A 20,182-nucleotide genomic window follows, 5' to 3' on the forward strand; every position below is an offset into this window, starting at 1 on the left:
CCTCATCGTCACAGTTAATTGGAAAAGCTACACTAGTTAGATTCTCCCAGGGATTTTGAATTGAAGCTAAAAGTTCTTGAATAGAGAGAAAGTGTAACGAGTTGGGGGTGACAATATTTCTCCTGCCATACTGATGGAAAAGACAGAAAATTAGTCTGTGAAGAAGAAAGTAGCTGTGATTGACATTTTGACTGCCTAGTATCTGTTTGGGAAATCACTCTTCTCTCATTCTCAGTCCCTGTGGTTCATCTGGGTCTGGCTCCTGCCAGAGAACTCACGCCTCCTGGCTACAGTGATTGGATCAGGGTTGGACACAGGACCCAGGCCTGGCCAATTAGAGTACTCTACTCTCCGGCTACGGTGATTGGTTCAGGAATAGGTTTAATACCCAACACCAAGCCAATCAGACATTGCCTGACCTTGAGCTGAAACTTCGAGGCAAGAGGCTTTCTTTAGTTGTGATTGTTAGCTCTATAGATGATTCAAGTTGAGAGTGGCCATATTTACCTCCACTTAAAGACAGTCATGCTGGAAATGAAGCCAACATAGAAGAAAGTAGAATGAAATGGTAACAGGAACTTGATAATGTCCCTAGACCCCCGCATCTATCAGTGCCTGAAGTTGTATTTTCTCTAGACTCCCCACTTGTTAAAAAATTAACATACATAACATAAAATTTACCATGTTAGCCATTTTAAGTGTGCACTACAGTGGCATTGAGTACATCCACGTTATTGCACAGCCGTTACCATCGTTCAGCACCAGAATTTTTCACCTTCCCACATCGAAACTGTTAAACAGCATTCCACTCTTCCCTCCCATAGCCACTGACCACGACCCCTCTGCTTCCGGCGTCTATGAGTTTGGTAGCTCTAAGTTCCACATATAAGTGGAATCCTACAAAATGTTTCCTTTTGTGAGTAGCTTATGTCATGTAGCAAATGCCTTCAAGATGCATCCAGGTAGTAGCATGTGCCTAGACCTCCCAACTTTGAAAGGCAATGAATTCCCTTTCCGGCTTGAACTATTTTGAGATATATTTCTGTCATATGACCAAAAGAATCCTGGTAAATAGAAAATAGATGTGGAGAGAGAATAAAAATCAAGATGAAAGGTAGGTGAGAGTCCCTCTAGTTTTCCAGTTCTCAATTCTAGCCCCTTTCTAGTCCCGACTGCGTGAGGCCCTTGAGACTGCTGGAGAGAGCCATCTTTCTCGCTTAAATGAATTAATTTCTGTTAGAATGAGAGTTGTAACTTACACGACTCCTCATTCCTTCTCGGAAGAAGACTGAACTTCTCCGGCATGGAATAAAGGGCCTCCATCTTCAGGTCCTGTCACCTCCAGGAGAATCCTATTCTTTTTTTTAACAATTTTATTTATTTATTTTTAGAGAGGGGAAAGGAGAGAGCAGGAGAGGGAGAGAAACATCTATGTGTGAGATAAACATCGATCAGTTGCTTCTTGCATGCCCCAAACCGGGGACTTGGCCCTCAACCCAGGCATGTGCCTTGACGGGGAATTGAACAGGCAACCTCTCAGTTCCTGGGTTGACGCCCAACCACTGAACTACACTAGTCAGGGCTGAATCCTATCCTTAATCCTCACTGAAGCACTCGCCATTTACCAAATAATCCAGCTTTCTCATGTGCCTCTGTGCTTCATACTATTCTCTCTGCTTAGAATATCTCTCTTTTCCTAAGCAGAGAACTCCTAAATAGCCTTCAACACCCTGCTCAAGTGTTACCTGCTGTCTGTCAGCTTCTCTAACTTCTTTTTCATTCTCCCAACCCACTGACACCTTGCATTACAACTGTTTGCAAGTTTCTTAGCCCTTTGACTAAGAGTTCCAAGAGGGCATGGGTTGTGTTTGCTTCTTTATATCCTCGGGCCTGGCACAATTGCTGACAGTGACTTTTTGTTAAATAAATGAATAAAAATTACTTCACAACTCTCAGTACTTGCTATCTAAATAATGCGCTGAGGGCTTTAAAAATAATTTATCATCTAAGTAGGTTAAATATATTCCCCGAAAGCTTTTAAAAAATCATTACTTTTATTATTAATAAAAGTTCAGGGAAGGGGAGAAAATGCAGACAATTGTAACTGAATAAAAATAAATTAATTAATTTTTTTAAAAAAAGTTCATAGTGAATCCTCAGCCCAGTACAGCCAGATTTAGCAAACATTTCTAAGGGCAGAAACTGAAACTGAGATTTGACTATATTTGGTCAGATGTGGAATAGCATTTTCTGTGGTCTGACTTTTACTTTGCAGTATGTATTCTTTTTAAGGGTTTGCAGTGCGGTCCCTTGCTAATTATGTTGGATTATTCCTTAATCCTTATATTACTGGGTGAACTCAAGAAATGATGGGTCGTGACATCGTGTTAAAATTTACCTCCTATTTCTGGCTGGCATTGTCTTTCCTTTTCCCTATTCCCTACTCCTGTCTCTCACTAATTTATCAGAAAGACACGGATGCATTTTGTTAATATGCTATCTTCTCCATCGGTAGCTTTAGATTTAGATATTGTTGTTCCTGTGAAACTTAGAGAACCTTCTTAGAGTCCCCTCTTGCCTGCCATGGATTTTGGAAGAACAGAGGGTCTTCTGTTATTTGAAAGGGTCACGTGTTTGATTTTTTTCACCCTGTGGCTTTAAGGTTCATAAGTATAGACTGTTTTCTCCAAATTTCTTTGTACACCTAATTCTTTTTTCCTCATAAAATAGTTTTTGTGTAAACTATTTATGATTTTAACACACTTATTTTGGAAAATTTGGAAAATTTCAGAAAAAGATAAAGAAGAAAAGAGTCATCGTTAATAATCCTACAATCAGAGACCGGTTTTGTTAATATGTTGGTATATTATTGCTAAGATACTGGTGAGTTTCTCTCTATTGCATTATTTTTGAACAGCTTTATTGAGGTATGACTGATGTAAAATAAGCTGCGCTTATTTTAAAGTGCACAATTTGATGAATTTTGACCTACTTGCACACATACCTGTGAAACCATCACTGCAATCAACACAATGAACCTCACACCGCCCCCCTTCCTGCAAAATTTCCTGATGCCCCTTTTGTGATCTCTCCCTCTGGCTCCCTCCACCTCCCAGCCCCAGGTAACCACTGATCTGTCTTCTTTTGTGAGAGATTAGTTTGCACATTTTGGAAATTTTTATAACTGGAATTATACAGTATGTACTTTTTTTTGGTCTGGTTTCTTTCACTCAGCATAATTATTTTGCGTTTCATCTGGGTTTTTGTGTGCTTGTTCCTTGTCATTAATGGGTAGTGTTTTATATAGTGTGGGTGTGCTATACATTGTTTATGGACTAATGGACTGACCTTTGGGTTGTTTTCAGTTATTACAAATAAAGCTGCGATGGATATTCACATGCAAGCCTTTGTAGGACGTGTGCTTTCATCTTTCTTGGGTAAATCCCCAAGAGTGGAATGGCTGGGTCATATAATAGGTGAATTTTTGACTTTTTTCAAGAAACTGTCAAGTACTGTCCTAAATAGTTGTATTATTTTACATTCCCATCAGCAGTCTGTGAAAGTTCCAATCCTCCGCATTCTTGTCGACACTTAGTATAGTCCATCTTTTTAATTCTAGCCATTCTAATTGGTATCTCATTATGGTTTCAATTACCATTTGTCTAATGACTAATAATATTGAACATCTCTTCATGTCTTTATTGCCATTCATGTCTTTGGTGGAGTGTATATTCAAATATTTTGCATATTGTAAAATTATGTTGTGTGTTTTTTTATTATTGACTTGTAAGTGTACTTTTTATATTCTAAATCCAAGTCCTTTGTGGGACAGTCTTGTCTAGTATTTTCTCTCAGTCTCTGGCTTGCCTTTTCATTTTTTGTAATACTGGGCTTTGAAGAGCCAAAGGTATTATTTTTGGTGAAGTCCAATTTATTGATTTTTTTCTTGACAGCTTTTACTTTTTGTGTCTTATTTAAGAAAATCCAAACCACTATTTTTTTCTTGTTTTTTCTTCTGTATGTCTTGTAAGTTTTAGCTCTTAAATTTTGATCTATGGTCCATTTTTAGTTTTTATATGTGATGTGAGATATGAATCCAAGTTTGTATATTTTTGCATATGGTTCTCCAATTCCAGAACCTTGAATAATTTTATATCACCCATTAGCACATGTGCTGGGATGAACTTGGTATCTCTGCCGTGCCATTAAATAGTTATGCGACCTGTTACAAGTCACCGGATAATAGTTATTGGCCCTACATTTCTGACAAGGTTATTATACAGATTATCTTGTGATAACTATTACCATTCATGATTTTTTTTCTCTGAAATGTTGGAAATTTAGAAGTTAACCTTGATCCCTCCTTCACCATCATCACCACACTCAGGCACCTCCTAGATCTTTCTTGAGTCTATTGTCCCCTCCCGATTCCTGCTCCCGCTGTCCTGACCAGGCGGGGCTCTTCTCACATAGGCTGTGGCAATATCTGACTAACTGGCGATATCCCACTAGCTGGCCTGCCTCCAGGCTTGCTGCCCTCAGACTTGACCTATCTGCTGCCTCCAGTGTGAGCCTGCCAATTTTGTTGACCATGTTATCTTCTGCTTACATTGTGTCATCCTACGGGTCAAGTCTAAGCTTTATGTCTGGCATCCAGGCTGTCCATGCTCTGACCTTGCCTCCCCTCATCTCCCGTTGCTCCCTGCCTGACACTACCTGCTGGAACACACTCCTTCCTTACCCACCGACACCCCTACACACAAATGCACGCACACACAAGCACACACACACACACACACACACACACACGGCCCTTGCCATTCGTTACTCACCTCCATGAGTCCTGACTCCAGCTGTGAGATTTGCTACCTCCCTCTGTCCCCACTGTACTCTGGGTCTCCCTCCACCCCCAGGCTGTCACGTTACCTTTATCACATGGTATTATAAGTACTATTTGTCTCTCTCCCATTAAAATGTAAGCAGCTCAAGATAAGGCACTGTTGCATCATCCATTTTTGAAAAAATTTTTATAAGAATTTATTTGAGCCCAAACTGTCAACCGTTGCTGGGAAGCAAGATCTTGAACGCTCCTGGCTTCGTCTATTTTTATTTCCCAACATCCAGCAGAGAGTCTGGCCCAGATGAGAGTGAAGAGTTGTTTGAAGAACTAAACATGATATCAGGCCAGGGATGACAATTTTTGTGAAGAATTTTAGCAGTTTGGTGCAGACATGGCTTTTGGAAATCACCCAAGCTAGCATTTCCTGATCTGGATTCAGAGTCAGTGACGATAGGAGTTTCCCGCCCTTGTCTCCAGAATGAGGGAGAAGCAAGGGGCAAAGGGCCAGAGGTACTATAAGGCCTTAATATTTTGTCTTGGCATGAAATCACTGGTGGGTACTCAACTGGGAAATCAGAGGGGAAGGAAAGTTTATAAGGACAGCAGCCAAGGATAAGACTGAGGTAACATTAGTATCTTCCCACAGATTACTTGTTAAAAGGAAAATGAAACTATAGAGTATATGCACGTGTGCATGTACGTATTGCCACTGGAAAAAATGGTTAAAATGGTAAATTTGTGTTGTGTGTATTTTACCACAATTTTTAAAAAATAGGCAAGAGGAAAAACTATACAGTAGAAAAACTGGATGGTAAATAATTTTGATCAAATGATCAAAATGAACATCACTGATAAAGGGCAAATGGACATCACGGTGGAGGTGGGCTTGGGAAGGGCCCCCCAGCACTTACCCAGCACTCCAGCAAAAATGCGTAACCTCAATCCTACCAGGAGGGTCATCAGACAGACGCAAATTAGGGGACAAGCTATACCATAGGTGACCTGTAGTCACTAAAAAATGTCAGCGTCATCAAGACTCAGACAGACAGAAGGACTATTCCAGATTACAAGATGATGACTGAATGTAATACATGATTCTGGACCAGAAAAAAGAAGCTTGTGTTTCTTTTCTTTTTTCTTTCTTTCTTTCTTTTTCTTCCTTTCTTCCTTCCTCCCTTCTTCCCTCCCTTCCTTCCTTCCTTCCTAAATAAAACATCTTATTGGGACAACTGGTAGACTTGCAATATAAACTATAGATTAGATGAAAGTATTAGCTCAATGTTAATTTTCTTGAACTTGATAACCGTTCTGTGGTTATGGAAGAGACTGTCCTTGTTTTTAGAAAATACACCCTGAAATATTTAGGGAAAAGTGGCATGATATGTACAACCTCTTCCCAAGTAGTTCGAAAGTAATAAAAGTTAATGATAAAGCACAGGTGGAACAATGTTAAAAATGGATGACTCCGTACAAAAGACATGCAGGCGTCCTTTTACTGTTCTTACAGACTTTTCAGGAAGTTTGAAAAAAATTTTCATAGCAGAAGAGTTTTTAAAATTGCCTGGGGATTCATTAAATAAATATTACATCCATACAAGGGCATACTTGGCAGTCAAAAAAATAAGTGTATTTATTAGCACGGAAACAAGTTTTTGAGATACAACTGACTGAAGAGAGTAAGTTGCAGTAACCATCTTGGTTTTATTCAGAACAAGACAAAAATGTCTTTTTCTAAAATAGTCTGGAAAGATATATGCCAAAATGTTAATTCTGGTTATTTCTGAGTTTTTTGTTTGTTTATCCCTATTTCCTACTTTCCTACAATGGGCATGCATTAAACATACAATAAAATTAATTATTTAAAAAGCATGAGGAAACAAATAATGGAACTTGTAAAGCCACCCAAGTGCGTGGGGTGATGGGGACCCTCTGAGCCGGGGTACCTCTTTACTTCTTTAGTAACCTCTTTCCAGGACAGAAGGTCTGAGTTCTTTCAGCTTCCACATCACATTATGGTGAATAAAAAAAAGAAAAACTACTTTCCCTCCATCCTCTGTCTCCTCCAGATATGTCTGTTCGAGACAGAAAGCCCTCTGGTATATTTGGTGTCTAAATTGTTCTCAATTTGTTTTAAGTGTTTTCTGCTACCGGACTGATATATAATAGGTTTTTAAATTGCTGCTCTCAGTCTCCTGGAATTTTCCTTAACTAAGTGCAAGGTGGTGGGTTTTAGGGACCCCACTGAACGCTGTGGGGGTGGGGGCGTCACCCACCTTCTTCAACCTCCAGTCTCCCCTTTTCCGGCAGGCCCAGGAATGGTCAGTCACTCTATCCCCGGCCTGTGTACTTTTGACTCTTGAAAGATCTGACAGTCACTTTTCAGAGACGCTTTCTTTGAAATCTCTCCCTCAGAGAGCAATTCCAGCAGAGGCACAAAGCACAACGGTGTGCTATGCTTGGTGTGCAGATTCCAAGTTCCTCTCTAATCTCGTCGTGCTCTCAGAGCCGCCTCTGATGGTTGACTCTGCTTCTGGGTGTCCGAGAAAATCAGGTCATCGTCCCCCACATTTACCCTCAGACTGTTTTCCTGTTAAATAAGCATAATGTCATGGTCTTCTCATTTTTATTCAAAATGTTTTAATGGATGTGTTGCACGTCCTTCGATTTTTTTAGTCTTGAAGTCTTCATCAGACCCTCTATTGTTCAGCTTGTAAACACAGGTTCGGAGATCTTGCATGTTATGTGTTGTTCCTCTTGAGACATGTTGGATTTTCTTGTCATTTTGACACTGATTTACCAAAATGAACTTCTCACCAGAATGCTGTTGCAAAGAAATTGTTCTGCTCTGACAGCAGATGATTTCCATTAGGTTTGCTCAGTTTGGGGACCTAATGCATGTACTTTGAAAATTGTAATGGCAATGATCTGCAGCCGGCTGGGTCTGGGCGTTTTTCTAATGTGGTTATTGTCAGCTTATGATAGTAGCTTCTCATATCTGGATACAGGCAACCTCGTTTACAAGTAAGTGGAAAGGCGAGGTAAACATAGCATGGGATGAAGGCTTATTTAGATATTTGCTCCATTTCATATCTTGCTTGGTTTAACTCTAAGAAATTTTTCTTGTTACTTAGGATATCATTTGTCCTTTAAAATGAAGCCAAAATATCCTTTTAAAGAACCTGTAAAACTAACCGCAGGAAAACCTCGGTGTTCTTCAAGTCTCAGTTGCCCAAAAATGAGGCTGTCAGAAACCACGCCTTCCCTTTTCATCTTACCTGCCCCCCACCCCTTTCGGAAGTAAAACAGCTTAAAAGTTATACTTGTAAATGTGTTTGTCTATGTGGGTATTTCCCTTAGATTTGGAATAAGATTCTTCCTGAAATACTTGAAAAATCCAGGCCTACGATTCTACTCAGATAGAAAGTGGGACAAGATCACCGGAGCAGCTGTGCTGAGGTAACTGAGGCAGAGACCAACCTGGAGAGCGTGGTGTGACATTGAGGACCTGAGGTTTCATCAACAGCCTCAGAAACTACAAGGAGTTGGTGGAGTCCCCTGCTTTTGTCATAGGTGTTGTTACTACGAAACACTGACCTTTGAGAGAGGTGGAAGTTAGTCAGCCAGGAAGGCCCAGGTGTCTGTCGGTCCTTTGAGCCCCTCCTTGAATATCTCTGGAAGTCACAGCTTCTGATCCCACTGCTGTCCCCCAGCCCCATTCTCATCTTTCAGTGGTCTCCTGACTGGTGTCTCTGCATCCACTCTGGCCCTAGCCAGTCTGTTCCCTAGAGGGCTAATCGTGAAATGCAAACGTGATCATGCCTCTGCCTCCCCTTTAAACCTCCACAGCGGCTTCCCATACTGTTACACTAAAACACATACTGTTCCCATACTGTTACACTAAAACACAATTTACACGTGATCAGGCCCAGCCTTCCGGCTGTCCTGCCATCCCCCTACAGGGCCTCCCTGGCCTCCTTTCAATTCCTCAGAAACTCTCCACTCCTACCTGCCTCCATCTGGGTCAGACTCTTTTGTTACAGCATCTCACGCATCCACATCCCTCTCCTGCACAGCACTTACTCTCAGTTTGTATCAACATATTCATCATTGTCTCTCTTTGATTAAGTGTAAGCTCTGCCGGAGAAGAGAACCGATCATCGCCATGTCACCCCTGGCAAACCCAGCGATATGGTTAAGTTAGTAAAACTTAAGGTGAGGTCTAGATGGATTTACCGGTTCCTATTGAAGAGATCTAAGCTCTACGAATTGGTAAGCTTGCATCATTGCCACAAAGGGACCAAGCAAACCTCCACTGTGCCTCTTAAGCAAATGGCTGCCTACTATTCAAACCCGGGTCTAATGACTTTAGATCTTAACCAGTATTCTGTACTGCAGGCCAAGGTTAATACATTAATAAAAAGGGCTGACATGGGAACTTGCATACAATTAATGCCAATTAGCCTTCCTGTGCCTGATAGACCACAGTCATTCTATAAAGGCAATATCTAAATAGGCTTGCCTGAACATAAATCATTTATATAAAGACACATAGAGTACATCCCTAAGTAAGTTTCATCATTTTAGTCTTTTAGCTTTATATATGCTCACACTTCGGGCATTTTCTCCCAGGTCTGTATTTCTAACACGTATTTCTCCAACTAACCATGTAACCAACTAACACCGCCCAGGCAGGGCCTCCTTGTGGCTACACCCAAGGCCTAAGTTTCCCTTCAGCTGCCCTGGGACGCTCCTTGGAGGATTCAGCACAGTTGTGCGGTGGCCACGTGGCCGAGCTAATGCTTATTCTTAGTTTCGGGGAGTGTAGGAATGGACTGCTTGCCAGAATCCTGCCCTCGTATTCCAGGTAACTGACCACAAGCTATGGCCCATTCTATGCTGTTTATAGAGATTGACAAAAATAGTTTCAGTCCTCTGAAGGGTGTCTCTGTGCCACATGCCCACTGCCCTCCTACCTGTAGACCTCAGGAAACAGCAGGGCTGGGTCCTCACACAGACCCAAAGGCACCATGTCGCTCCTGTGCACACCACCTCCTGCTCCAGAGGCCCCCAGGGCCTGGGGAGGCGCCAAGGCAAGGCCTCAGGATACAGGTTAAGGCAGAACCTAGTTATGGGTGGAAGGATGAAGGCGGGAGCATGGGAGAGGTGGGTAATAAGGTGAGACTGAACTCAGCTGTTGGGGTTGGGTACAGAATCAGGGTAGGATCACAAGCATCTGATCTGAATCTTAGCCGTGAATGCCCCAGAGATTTATTGGTCTCCAGGTTGGAGCAGGAACTGAATCTGGGGGTGGGGAGATTAATGGACCCAGCTAGAGGGGCTGGAGTATAGACAGACTCTGCTGCTTTCTAGCTTACTTCTTCTCTCTGGGCTTTTCCTTATCCAAAGGTGTAGGCCTAGAAGAGCAACTCTTAGGTAGGTGTGTGCCTCGGCGTCACTTGGGAGCTTGTGAAACTGAGGATGCCTAGGCCGCTCTTTGCAGATTGATTCGGGAGGTCTGGGGGAATACGGAGGGTTGGGGTTTTCTCAGGCTCCCAGGAGATTCTGAGCTACACCAGTGTTGGAGAGCCCCCATACGACATGATCCCCCAAAGGGTCTTCCCACTCCAGCATCTCTGTATTCTCAAGTTTGCTAAATCAGAGAATCAGGGATAAGAAAGCATGGGAGGTAGGCATTCGGCTCATGTGATGATTAGGTGACATCAGAATCAGATGCTTCATCAGTCACCTGTTGCGTTCTAAGAAATCATTAATTGAGAACTTGTTCAAAGCTACCTTTTCATTTCTAAGGCTGAAAACCTGGCTCAAGCTTACCCCCTCCTATTTTCTCTCTAGGTGATCTCTCTCTCCCCCACGATTTAATTGCCATCTTTCCCAGCGGTCATAAACTAGGGGCCAGAAAGACAAACTACACATGAAGTTTATTTAGTCTGCCCATTATTTTACATAAGTCTGAATCTGTCTGGGGTCAGACTGAGCATTTGCTTTCTGCTGACCACAGGCCCACCACACCTGTGTGTATGACAGCAGCTGGCTTCCATCCCTTACTGTACCTGCCTACACCCTGATTTTAGATCAAAGTCAGTCTCTCAACCACTGTCTGCAGCTCAAGCCTCTTTCTGAGTATCAGACCATGTATCCAAATGCCTTCCGGCAAGCTAGTGCAGTTCATGCACTTAATGGAAGGCTTGGAATGTAGCACAGGGCTAAGTAAGTGATGTGTGTTATTATCTCCACTGTGCATCTCTTCTTATAATCTCACGGGCACTTCACCTCAACCTATTCAAAACCGAGCTCATCACTTCCTCACTTTCACCGCAAGCCTGTCCTCCACGTTCCCTCTCTCCACAAATGAAGTCAGTAAGTTGCTTAGACTGGGAGACATCTGGTCTCTTTTGTCTCCTTCACTCCAATTTATCTTCAGAGCACATGCAAAAACGTCAATTCCGTCCAGTTTTCTCCATCTCTGTGGTCACCACCCTAGTCCAAGTCTTCTTTGCCAGCACTATGTAGTTGCCTAAATGCTGTCCAGCAGACAGTATTATTTCTGTCTAACCCATCATCCAATTCCAACTCACAATGCTCATTTTACCAAAACACTTGATCTTTCCTCTCCCCTGCATACAGTCCATTCAGTGCCTTCCCAATGCCTCAGGATAAAATGCAAATTCCTTAACAAGACCCTCCCTAGTCTGGCTTCTGCCTCTCTGGCCCTTGTGTTCCAGCCATCTGGGACTTCTGTTATCTCTAGGATGTGCCCTACTCTCTCGCCTCTCGGCCCTCACATTGCTATTCCTCCTCCTGCAAGACTCTTCCCCTTACTATTCCCTTGGGTAGTTCCTACATTGTCTTCATGCCTTAGCTCTGCTGTCACTTCCTCAGGTCTTGCCAGATACCCTGGATCAAGTCAGGCCTCCTCCTATGAGCCTGCAGAGCCCTGTGCCTTCCCTGGTGTAGCACTCACCGTACCGCATCGTGACTGCACCCCCTTCTAGACCCAGGCTACCCGAGGGCAGGAACTATCCGTCTAGCTTGTTCATTGCTCTCTCTTCCATGGCTAGCACATGCTTGTACATAGGAGGTCCACAGTAAGTGAGTGTTGAGGAAAGGAAGACAGGAAGAGAAGAAGAAGCAAAAAGGGGAATGGGAACCAGAAAAGATCACGAGTAGCACCTTCTTCTTGCCAAAGGGAGTGAAACTGGAAAAGTCAGCCTTGTGCTGCCTGCCACTACCAGAACCAATAAGTAGAGACGAGCAGTGAATCTTTATGGGCGCTTTATTCAGATGGCCAGCAATCTGAGAACATGGCAGGTTATGTACCCTACAAGACCATCTCACATCTCATCTCAAAGCGGCCCTTTTTTGTAAGGAGGAGAATGTAGGTAAGGGGTTTAGAAGTCAGGGGAAAAATACATGAGGGAAAAGGTTGGTCAGTCCTGGGATTTTCCTAGCATCCTTTGCTCTGTTGCCTGGCATCCTTTCATCTGTCGGCCAGTGATTCTTTATCTGTGTCCTGGACTGCAGACCTCTCTCCCTGGAGCACAACGGCTCAGATACCATCTTAACTGCTTGCTGTCCTCCTGGGACACAAAGGTCCAGTCGAATTGCTTGCAGGCTCTTGGAGTCACAGTGGGTCCCTGGTCATCCCTGTTCTTGGAACAATAGTTTTTATATGCATTAATTACTAAGCTTATTAACTCTAACTTAAAGCTAAAGAATTTTCAACTCTCGAGTTCCCCCCTGAGGAGGGCAAGAGCTGACACATTCCACCCTCCACCCCTCTAAAATTGGGAACTCCTGAGGGCAGGAATTCTCTTACTCAGTGTTGTGTCCTCAGTAACTTATAACAAGCAGGGGTGCAGTGGAGGTTGTCGAATGAATGAATTCATTCTAAGAACTTTTGACCAGTGGTATGAACAATGGTATAACCAGCTAGAGAATTACTGGTTTTGTAATAAGACTTCAGCAACTACTTGACTTTTTAGAGTATGTACACATATATAAATACGGATAAAAATTTCAACTTTCTTAAAGATGAAACAATGAAGACAATTCTCACTGAGTCCCCTATAGTTGCCACCAACCGCATCAGATTAGGTTGTGAACTTGCAGTCAGGAATCCTCTATTGTCCAAACATGAATAAGCTGTCATTTAGCATTTGAAGACAATGTAATTCTGAAAGTCACAAAAACACGTAAAGAAAATGCAATTCATCCGCTGGACTAAAATGCAGATTTTTGGCTTCATCATCTAGTAAGCCAGAATGGAGGACAAGATGTCAACTTCGGCCACAGAGAGCCTGAATTTTGGGCCTGGTACTTACCGCACACACATCTCTGGGAAATGTGTTCGGCCTCTCCACTTATTTTTTCTCCTGGAAATTGGGAAAGATGAAACCTGGTTTGCAGGACTGTGTTGAAAACTGAATACAAAATGTAATGCACCCAGCATAGCCCTGGCTGCCAGGTGCTCATCGATGGCATTGTTTAAAAGTATCTCTGCTTTTTAATTATTTAAAGGTACTTGAGCTGGGCTCAGGGAGCTCATGAAATTCTGCTTTCTCAGTGGGATGAGGTGCTCTCTGTTCGTTGTTGGTGGTGCCCTAGAAGAATGAGGAAAGTGGTGGCAGAGAAATAGGAAAGCAAATCAACAAAGAAGTGGGACAAATGAAAACGGGGAATTTGGTTCACCCTGGATCTTGGAGTTTCCCTGGAGGGCAAGGCTTTTCTTGCTGTTCCCCTTTCCCCTCTGCAGGCATTCAAGGGGAAGCCATCCCCCACCCCTGGGGCGGGGGTGGGGGGGCGGGGCAACCAAAGGCAGGATGCTGACGGTCCGGAGGAGCCAGGCTCACCCAGACTGCTCCTCTCTCCAGTGCTTTTTTAAAAACTGAAGTTCATATCCAGACATTTAAAAAATAACATTTTTTCTTATTTCATAGGCAAATCATGTTCACTTTAGAAAGTTCACATAAGCAAAATGAAGACAACAAATTCCACTGCTAAATAACTCATGAAATCATTTTGGAATCTATCCTTTCAAAGATTTTTTTCTGGACAGTAAGGCATATAAACAAACACGTTCTTGTAAAACCAATGAGATCGAATGGCACATTCTTTTCTGTAACCTGAGCTTTTTCACTCAACAGCTTTCCATGTCAGTAAATGCATGTATCCAATGTCACGACGGGTGACTCAGGGGACACCCGGGGTGGCTGGTCACAGGCACTCTCAGTGCCCTCCCTGGGCACAGGCTGGAAGCTCGTTTCTGTTCCCCTCTGTGAGCACCGACTCCGGGAACAACTCTGGCCAAACCTTTGTGCAACCCATGACTGTTCCCTTGCAGTGAGTTCTCACGTTCAGTCTTAATTTTCTCAAGAAAAAAAAGACAATGCAATTAAAATGTTTCCATCGTGAATGGACCACTTTGGCGAGGAGGAAGGGAGAGGCTGGCACTTGGCATTATGCTTTTCTTTTTGGGTTCTGTTCAGCTCCCACACTTACCCGCAAGTGCCACCTCAATTCTCGTCAACAAACTTAAAAACTAAACAAGACACAGCACCTGTCCTTAAAGAGATTACAATCTAGTAGTGGAGATAGGAGACAATAACTATCTCTAAGAAATGAGGTTTTTTTTCCCTCATGTAACACAAAAGTACCTGGCTTTTCATGATAAGAAGCAAGGGCAGATGGACATAATACTATTCATAATAGCCAATGTTTATGAGAACTTCCTACGTCTAGGAACTGTTCATATATTAAATGGCACACTGTATTATATTCATGGTTTAATTCTCACAGTCTATGAGGTAGTACTACCGCTGTGAACATTATATTGCTGTGAAAATGGAGGCGAGAGGAAGTTAAGCAGCTTGCCCAAGGTAACCCAGCGAGTGGGTGGCGGGGCTGGGCGTAGATTCCAGGCTCTTTACAGTTGGTGCTGCTGAAACGCAGTCACCGGCTTGGGAGGCAGCGTCCTCCCGACTCGAATAAGCATCGTGATTTAACCTTCCAGGTACTGCGGCCTGAAAACTGGCTTGCTGACGTCGTCCATGGTGGGGTTCATGGTGGCCAATCAGTGCACCTTCCACTCACCTGTCGGCTTCCCTCAGGTCCCAGTGGCCGCCCTGGCCGTGGAGAAAGTGGGCCACTCCAGCGTGCGTTATCGCCTTGCTCTGTTTCCTCCTAAGCCCACCCAGGAGCCGCCGACAGTAGACCACTGTGACCTCGGTGACGGCTTTTTCTTTGGCCACCCCAAGCTGGCACAGTTTGACGCTTTGGCCTGTACCACCGGATCCTCGGTCCATGTTTTTGTGAATCCAGCCACCAGCAAGCCAACGGGCCTTCCCGAAGACTTCAGGAGGGGCCTGCTGAGGCTGATGCGGCCAGCTTCCGTGTGAATTGTCTGTCTGTGGAATTGCGCTGGTCAGAGAATAAAGTTTAGATGATTCTCTCAATGATTTCTTTTAGTTCCTTAGCATGTATTTTTACCCTTAAAGTCACTGTGTCTTAAACATTTTTATAAGAGAGTCATCTAGCTCCACTGATGAAGCCTCTCCTTGCCTCAGGCCCAGAGCCACGTGCTTTTGCAAAACTGGGGCCCTCCCCACAACTGCCCAGTGAGGAAGGTGCCCCTCCCACCTCCTATTACAGAAGAAGAAACAGGAGTGGAACTAAATTGGCCTAAAGACGTTCAGCTAGTGAGTCCCTTGGACTCTAAAGTCCACCTGGGCGAGCTCTCTACATTCATTTTAACCTCCAACATCGGAGCGGCAGGGCCACATATCTCCTGTGGTTTGCCATCACTAGTCTGATATGACTCACTAAATGTCCTCAGCTTCTTCCAGTTAATAACCACATGAACCCTTTTTTTAAAGATGTGAACTTTAAAACAAAACAAAACAAAACACCTTTCTTTTATGTATTTAAAACAACAAACACACCGTGGACAATTTTCTGATACATCTAAAACCTCCATCAGTCACTAATGCCAGGCACTGAAGTTTGAAAGTAAGGGTAAGTAAACAGAATCTTTGAGGCCCAAACACTCAAGGCCCCTCCTTTGGTGTAATAATAAAAGGGTTACTATTTATTGAGTGCTCACCACACCAAGTGCTTTACGATCGTTACCTTATATAACCCTTAGTCATTTTTCAGATGAGAACATTGAGGCTTTAAAGAGAACAACTGGGATTGGGGGAGGAGAGCCAGTCACCTCTGCCTTGGTCCTGGGACAGGGAAAACTGCAGGTTTAATCTCTCCAAGCTTCAGTTTCCTCCCCTGGAAACTTGACCCTGAGTGGCCTTTTTCAGTTGGATCCCTGAATCTTTTTTGAAGACCCAGAGAGTCTTGATCCACTTTTTCTGAATTTAGTTCCAAATCCCTGCCACATATAAGTAGCTTTAGAATACAGTCATCAAGATAAAAGACAATGTTAAATGCTATTCCTTTGTCATTTAATCCATTCAACTTCCCCTAGTAATAGATCAATTTTAAGGTTTTAAAAACACTTCACACAATACTTCTAAAACTCACAAAGACTATTCACCAGCAGCCCAGTGTTTGTAGGCATTGATTTGTCTGACCTCTGACATTTGAACTGCTCAAAAAGGTCACGTGGGAGAACTCCTTTAATTTCTGTCTCACGTTTCAGTCCTTGCAGTTCGTGCACGTGCATGGTTGCACCTCATCTTTGGAGCTACTCTGAGAGTTCCGTATTACTATTATTATTATTATTATTATTATTATTATTATTCTCCCCACCGTACAGTGAGACAGGCTCTTCTGCAGGAAGGTGGCCTGCCAAGGTTACAGAACTCCAGGAAGGCAGGAGCTAGAACTTGCATCCAGCCAGGCTACTGGCCCCGCCTTTCCACGCCACCAACTCTGCATCTCATCCCAGCAGTCCTGAACTGTCAGTGACAACATGCGTTGCCATGGATTTTTAAAATTGTAGTAACACTAGCGGTAGTTTCATCAAGAGGTTTTAAATTGGAGGCAACACAGTGGGGTGATTAGGAGGGTGGGTTCCTCCCGGACGTGCATCCTGGGTCTGCCATTTCTGAGTAGGGGAGCCACTATGCCCAGGACAGAGCTGCTATCCCAGCATCATGGCCAGCTCCGCCCTAACACCGTGGGCCTGGGGTGACAGTAAAAATGGAGAATGGTCTGGGGGTCACCCCGCCAGTTTTCTTCCTACCGAGGGGCTCCGTGTGTGTGGGGGGACACCCCAACCTGCATGTTTAAACTGAGTCACTACTGCCCCTTGGGCCCTTTGGGCCTAGGTGTGTGCCCATCTGTGGCTTTGTCTGCCCTTTGGAAATCCACCTGGGGGCTCGGGTGCTACAGAAACTTGGAGCATGATGTAGAAGCAAAGGTCCTGGCCCTGAGTAAGCAAAACCCTTCAACCCACGAACTCCTCAACGCATGAGGAAGATCGCAGTGGAAAGAGGAGCAGGGTGGATCTCTGCATCCCAAAGGGGGCAGGGCAGGTGGCCCAGGACTTGGGGAGGTACTGATTAAAACTCCCCCCGCTTCTCTGGAAAAGGTAATGCGCTCTGGACAATCAATTACACAGTCACCTAATTTATGAGTTGTGTAACTTTGGGCATTATTTCCCTTTAGAGTTCTTTCATCTGTAAAATGGGAAAAATAGTCCAGTTACCACAGGAGTGCTACTCACCAAGGTTTTCAACCCACCCCTCCGAGCAACGGTAGGATTGTATTTCCTGCTCCCTGGAAGTTAGATGTGGCCATGTGACTTGCTTTGACCAATGCAAATGAGCGTGGGAGGCAAGAGTCACTTTCAGGAGCGAGCACGCTTGCTTGCCTGTGCTTAATTCTCCAGTGGACATGGGTGGATGGGGAGACACACAGCTGAGCCCCCACACCACAGCTGCCATGGACAATGGGCCAGAACTACAGTGACTTTGCAAAGGCAAACATTAAAGCTCTGTTGCTTTAAACTACCAAGATGGCAAAGCTGTTTGTTACCACAGCATAAGCCAGCTTACCGTCTTTCTTACAAGTACCAACAACTTCGTAGGGGTGTTGTGAAGGTTACATGAAAAGTGTATGTAAGTACTTGGCATAGGGCCTGGTACACAGGCATTTGTATTTATCAAAGGAGAAAAGGAATCTTAGGTACTCCTGCTACACAAATTTCAAGGTAAGAAAGCAACCAGTCCTGACACTCATTTCATTTTATGTTTTTCTGTGGGGAATCAGATGCTGTTTTCTCTGTTAGGAGGAAAATTACAACTACTTAGAGCTGCTAGAATGGTGGGTGGCCCCAGCCCTGGACCCCAGAGCTGACCAGAATCAAAAGTACTGATAGATTCTTTGGATAGACCTCCAAGTTCACGTAAATCTGATGACTTTAGGTGCTGATGACACAGTCTTTCCACTGCTCAGTTTTTTAATACTCCAATGTGAGCCAAAGCGGGGACCGTTATGGCACTCATTGGTTTTTAGTGGGAAATTCTAGCACTCATAAACTCAGTTTTAACACAACAGAGGGAGCCAAGTCTTGGTGCATGTATTTGGAGGAAGCGGACTTTATTAGAAAGGTGGCAGAGGAAATCTAGAAAGACTTTTTAAAAAATCTAGCCCGCCATTCACTATTTCAGTCCACAATGTTTCAGAGCTGAGCTAACGGGTCGCCGTGTAGCTGCCGTTTGCTGGGCACTTCTGAGCAGACAAGATCCGTGCCGTTGCTAACGAGAGACAACTACAGTAATCCAGGCAGGCGAACAAACCTCCAGGTGGTGCTGACTTTCTAACGACATTTTTGTTACATTCGAATTCATTCGAAAACTTGCTAAGAGACAAGGGGTACAAAATGTATGTCATGTTTTGCTTGGACAGATTTTGGCTCCTAGCAATTAGTGCTTTCAGTCACATTAAGCATATAAATAATGCTTTGTGACATTACAGTATTTCTCATTACAGATCGATTTTATAGCATTTATTCATAATCAGATTTGAAACGTTACCTAGAAACAAAATATGTTTTCCTGGAAACAGTCAGACCCTATTACAAACCTAAGGCTTTACAAATCACGATGTTAACAGCTGTGTCCCCTAGCTAAGGGTTTCTTCCCTTAAGTAGTGTTAAATTCAGCCCCTGAAGCACTAGTCTCTTTGAGGATTCTCTTCTTATGTGCACTGACTTGAAAGGAAAAACTAAGTGCTCAAAATGTTTAACATCTTACTGTGTATAACTTAATAAATCAACCAATATTCCCTTTTGGGGGAAAATAATGTTAGCACCTTTTAAAAGTGTTATGTTTATAATTAGGTTACACAGTATTATTTTCTCATTTATTAAAAGACAGGTTTTTCTTGCTTTAAAAAAAGGTGTCAGCTTACATCTAGGTAAGAGAAACTATTCCATTTTCTCACCACGTAATCATGTACTGTGGGTGAGCAGAGAAATAAAGAAAACATATATCAAATTCGGAGATTTGGAACAGTAAAACAGTGCTAAACAACAGAATTTTGGAGCCAGGAATATCCAGATTTGAATTTTGTCCCTACCATTCAATCACTATGGAATCCTGGGCAAAATTACTTACCTTCTTATTCAGCAAATGTTCAGTTTGTTGTTTTTTTTTCCCAGAATTTTTTCCCCCGAGGGATATTCTCTTTGATTAAAGCTAACAGCCTCTCATTCTCCACCAAATAGAATACTTACTGTAGGCTGGGCTCTAATATTCCAGATCCCGGGAAACAGCAGTAAGACGGGCCAGACTATCGGTCTCACAGACCTTACATCCTGGCTTGGGGGAGATGGACAATGTACAAACAAGACAATGTCAATGGTACAGTTGGTGCAAGAGGTCCCCCCAAGACACGTGTACCCCAAAACTTGTGAATGTGACCTTACTTGGAAAAAATGGCCTTTGCAGCTGTAACTAAGTTAAGGATCTCAGGATGTGAGCCTTAAGTCCAATGACAAGTGTCCTTACGAGAGAGACACAGAGACACTGAGAGAGGAAGAAAGGGCCATGAGACGGTGGCAGAGATTGGAGTGTTGCAGGCACAGACAAGGAATGCCTGGAGCCACAGAAGCTGGAGGCAGCAAGGAGGGATTCTCCTCTAGAGCATCCTTGATTTCAGACTCTGGCCCCTAGAACTGAGAGTAAGCTACTTTTGTCGTTAGCCATTCACTTGGCGGTAATTTGTACGGCAGCCCTAGGACCACGTATACATGGTAATAGGTATGAAGAAAGTAAAAGAGGAATGAGATGGGGATTCGAGTGCGTACTACAGTCACGCAGTGCGTAACGGCCGTTCGGTCAACGACGCACCCCATACAGGACGGTG

At 43.6% G+C, this 20,182-nt stretch overlaps 1 protein-coding gene across 3 annotated transcripts in view; it reads left to right on the forward strand.

The window, feature by feature from the left end:
* The window catches only part of LOC112303192 (uncharacterized), a 198,065-nt gene that overhangs the window by 139,372 nt on the left and 38,511 nt on the right, over positions 1-20,182 (forward strand). The window contains exons 3-4 of one of the 3 annotated variants that reach the window (XM_045194261.3): positions 8,198-8,296; positions 14,871-15,304. The exons of 1 other annotated variant lie outside the window; for it this stretch is intronic. In XM_045194261.3, coding sequence (XP_045050196.2) covers positions 8,198-8,296; positions 14,871-15,255 — 484 coding nt within the window. In that variant the 3' untranslated portion in view covers positions 15,256-15,304. Of the gene's footprint in view, positions 1-8,197; positions 8,297-14,870; positions 15,305-20,182 lie in introns of those variants that run through there. One more of the 3 variants, XM_024558659.4, reaches the window with a different exon arrangement.

This window comes from Desmodus rotundus, chromosome 5 (genome assembly GCF_022682495.2).
Source record: "Desmodus rotundus isolate HL8 chromosome 5, HLdesRot8A.1, whole genome shotgun sequence".
Classification (NCBI taxonomy): Eukaryota; Metazoa; Chordata; class Mammalia; order Chiroptera; family Phyllostomidae; genus Desmodus; species Desmodus rotundus.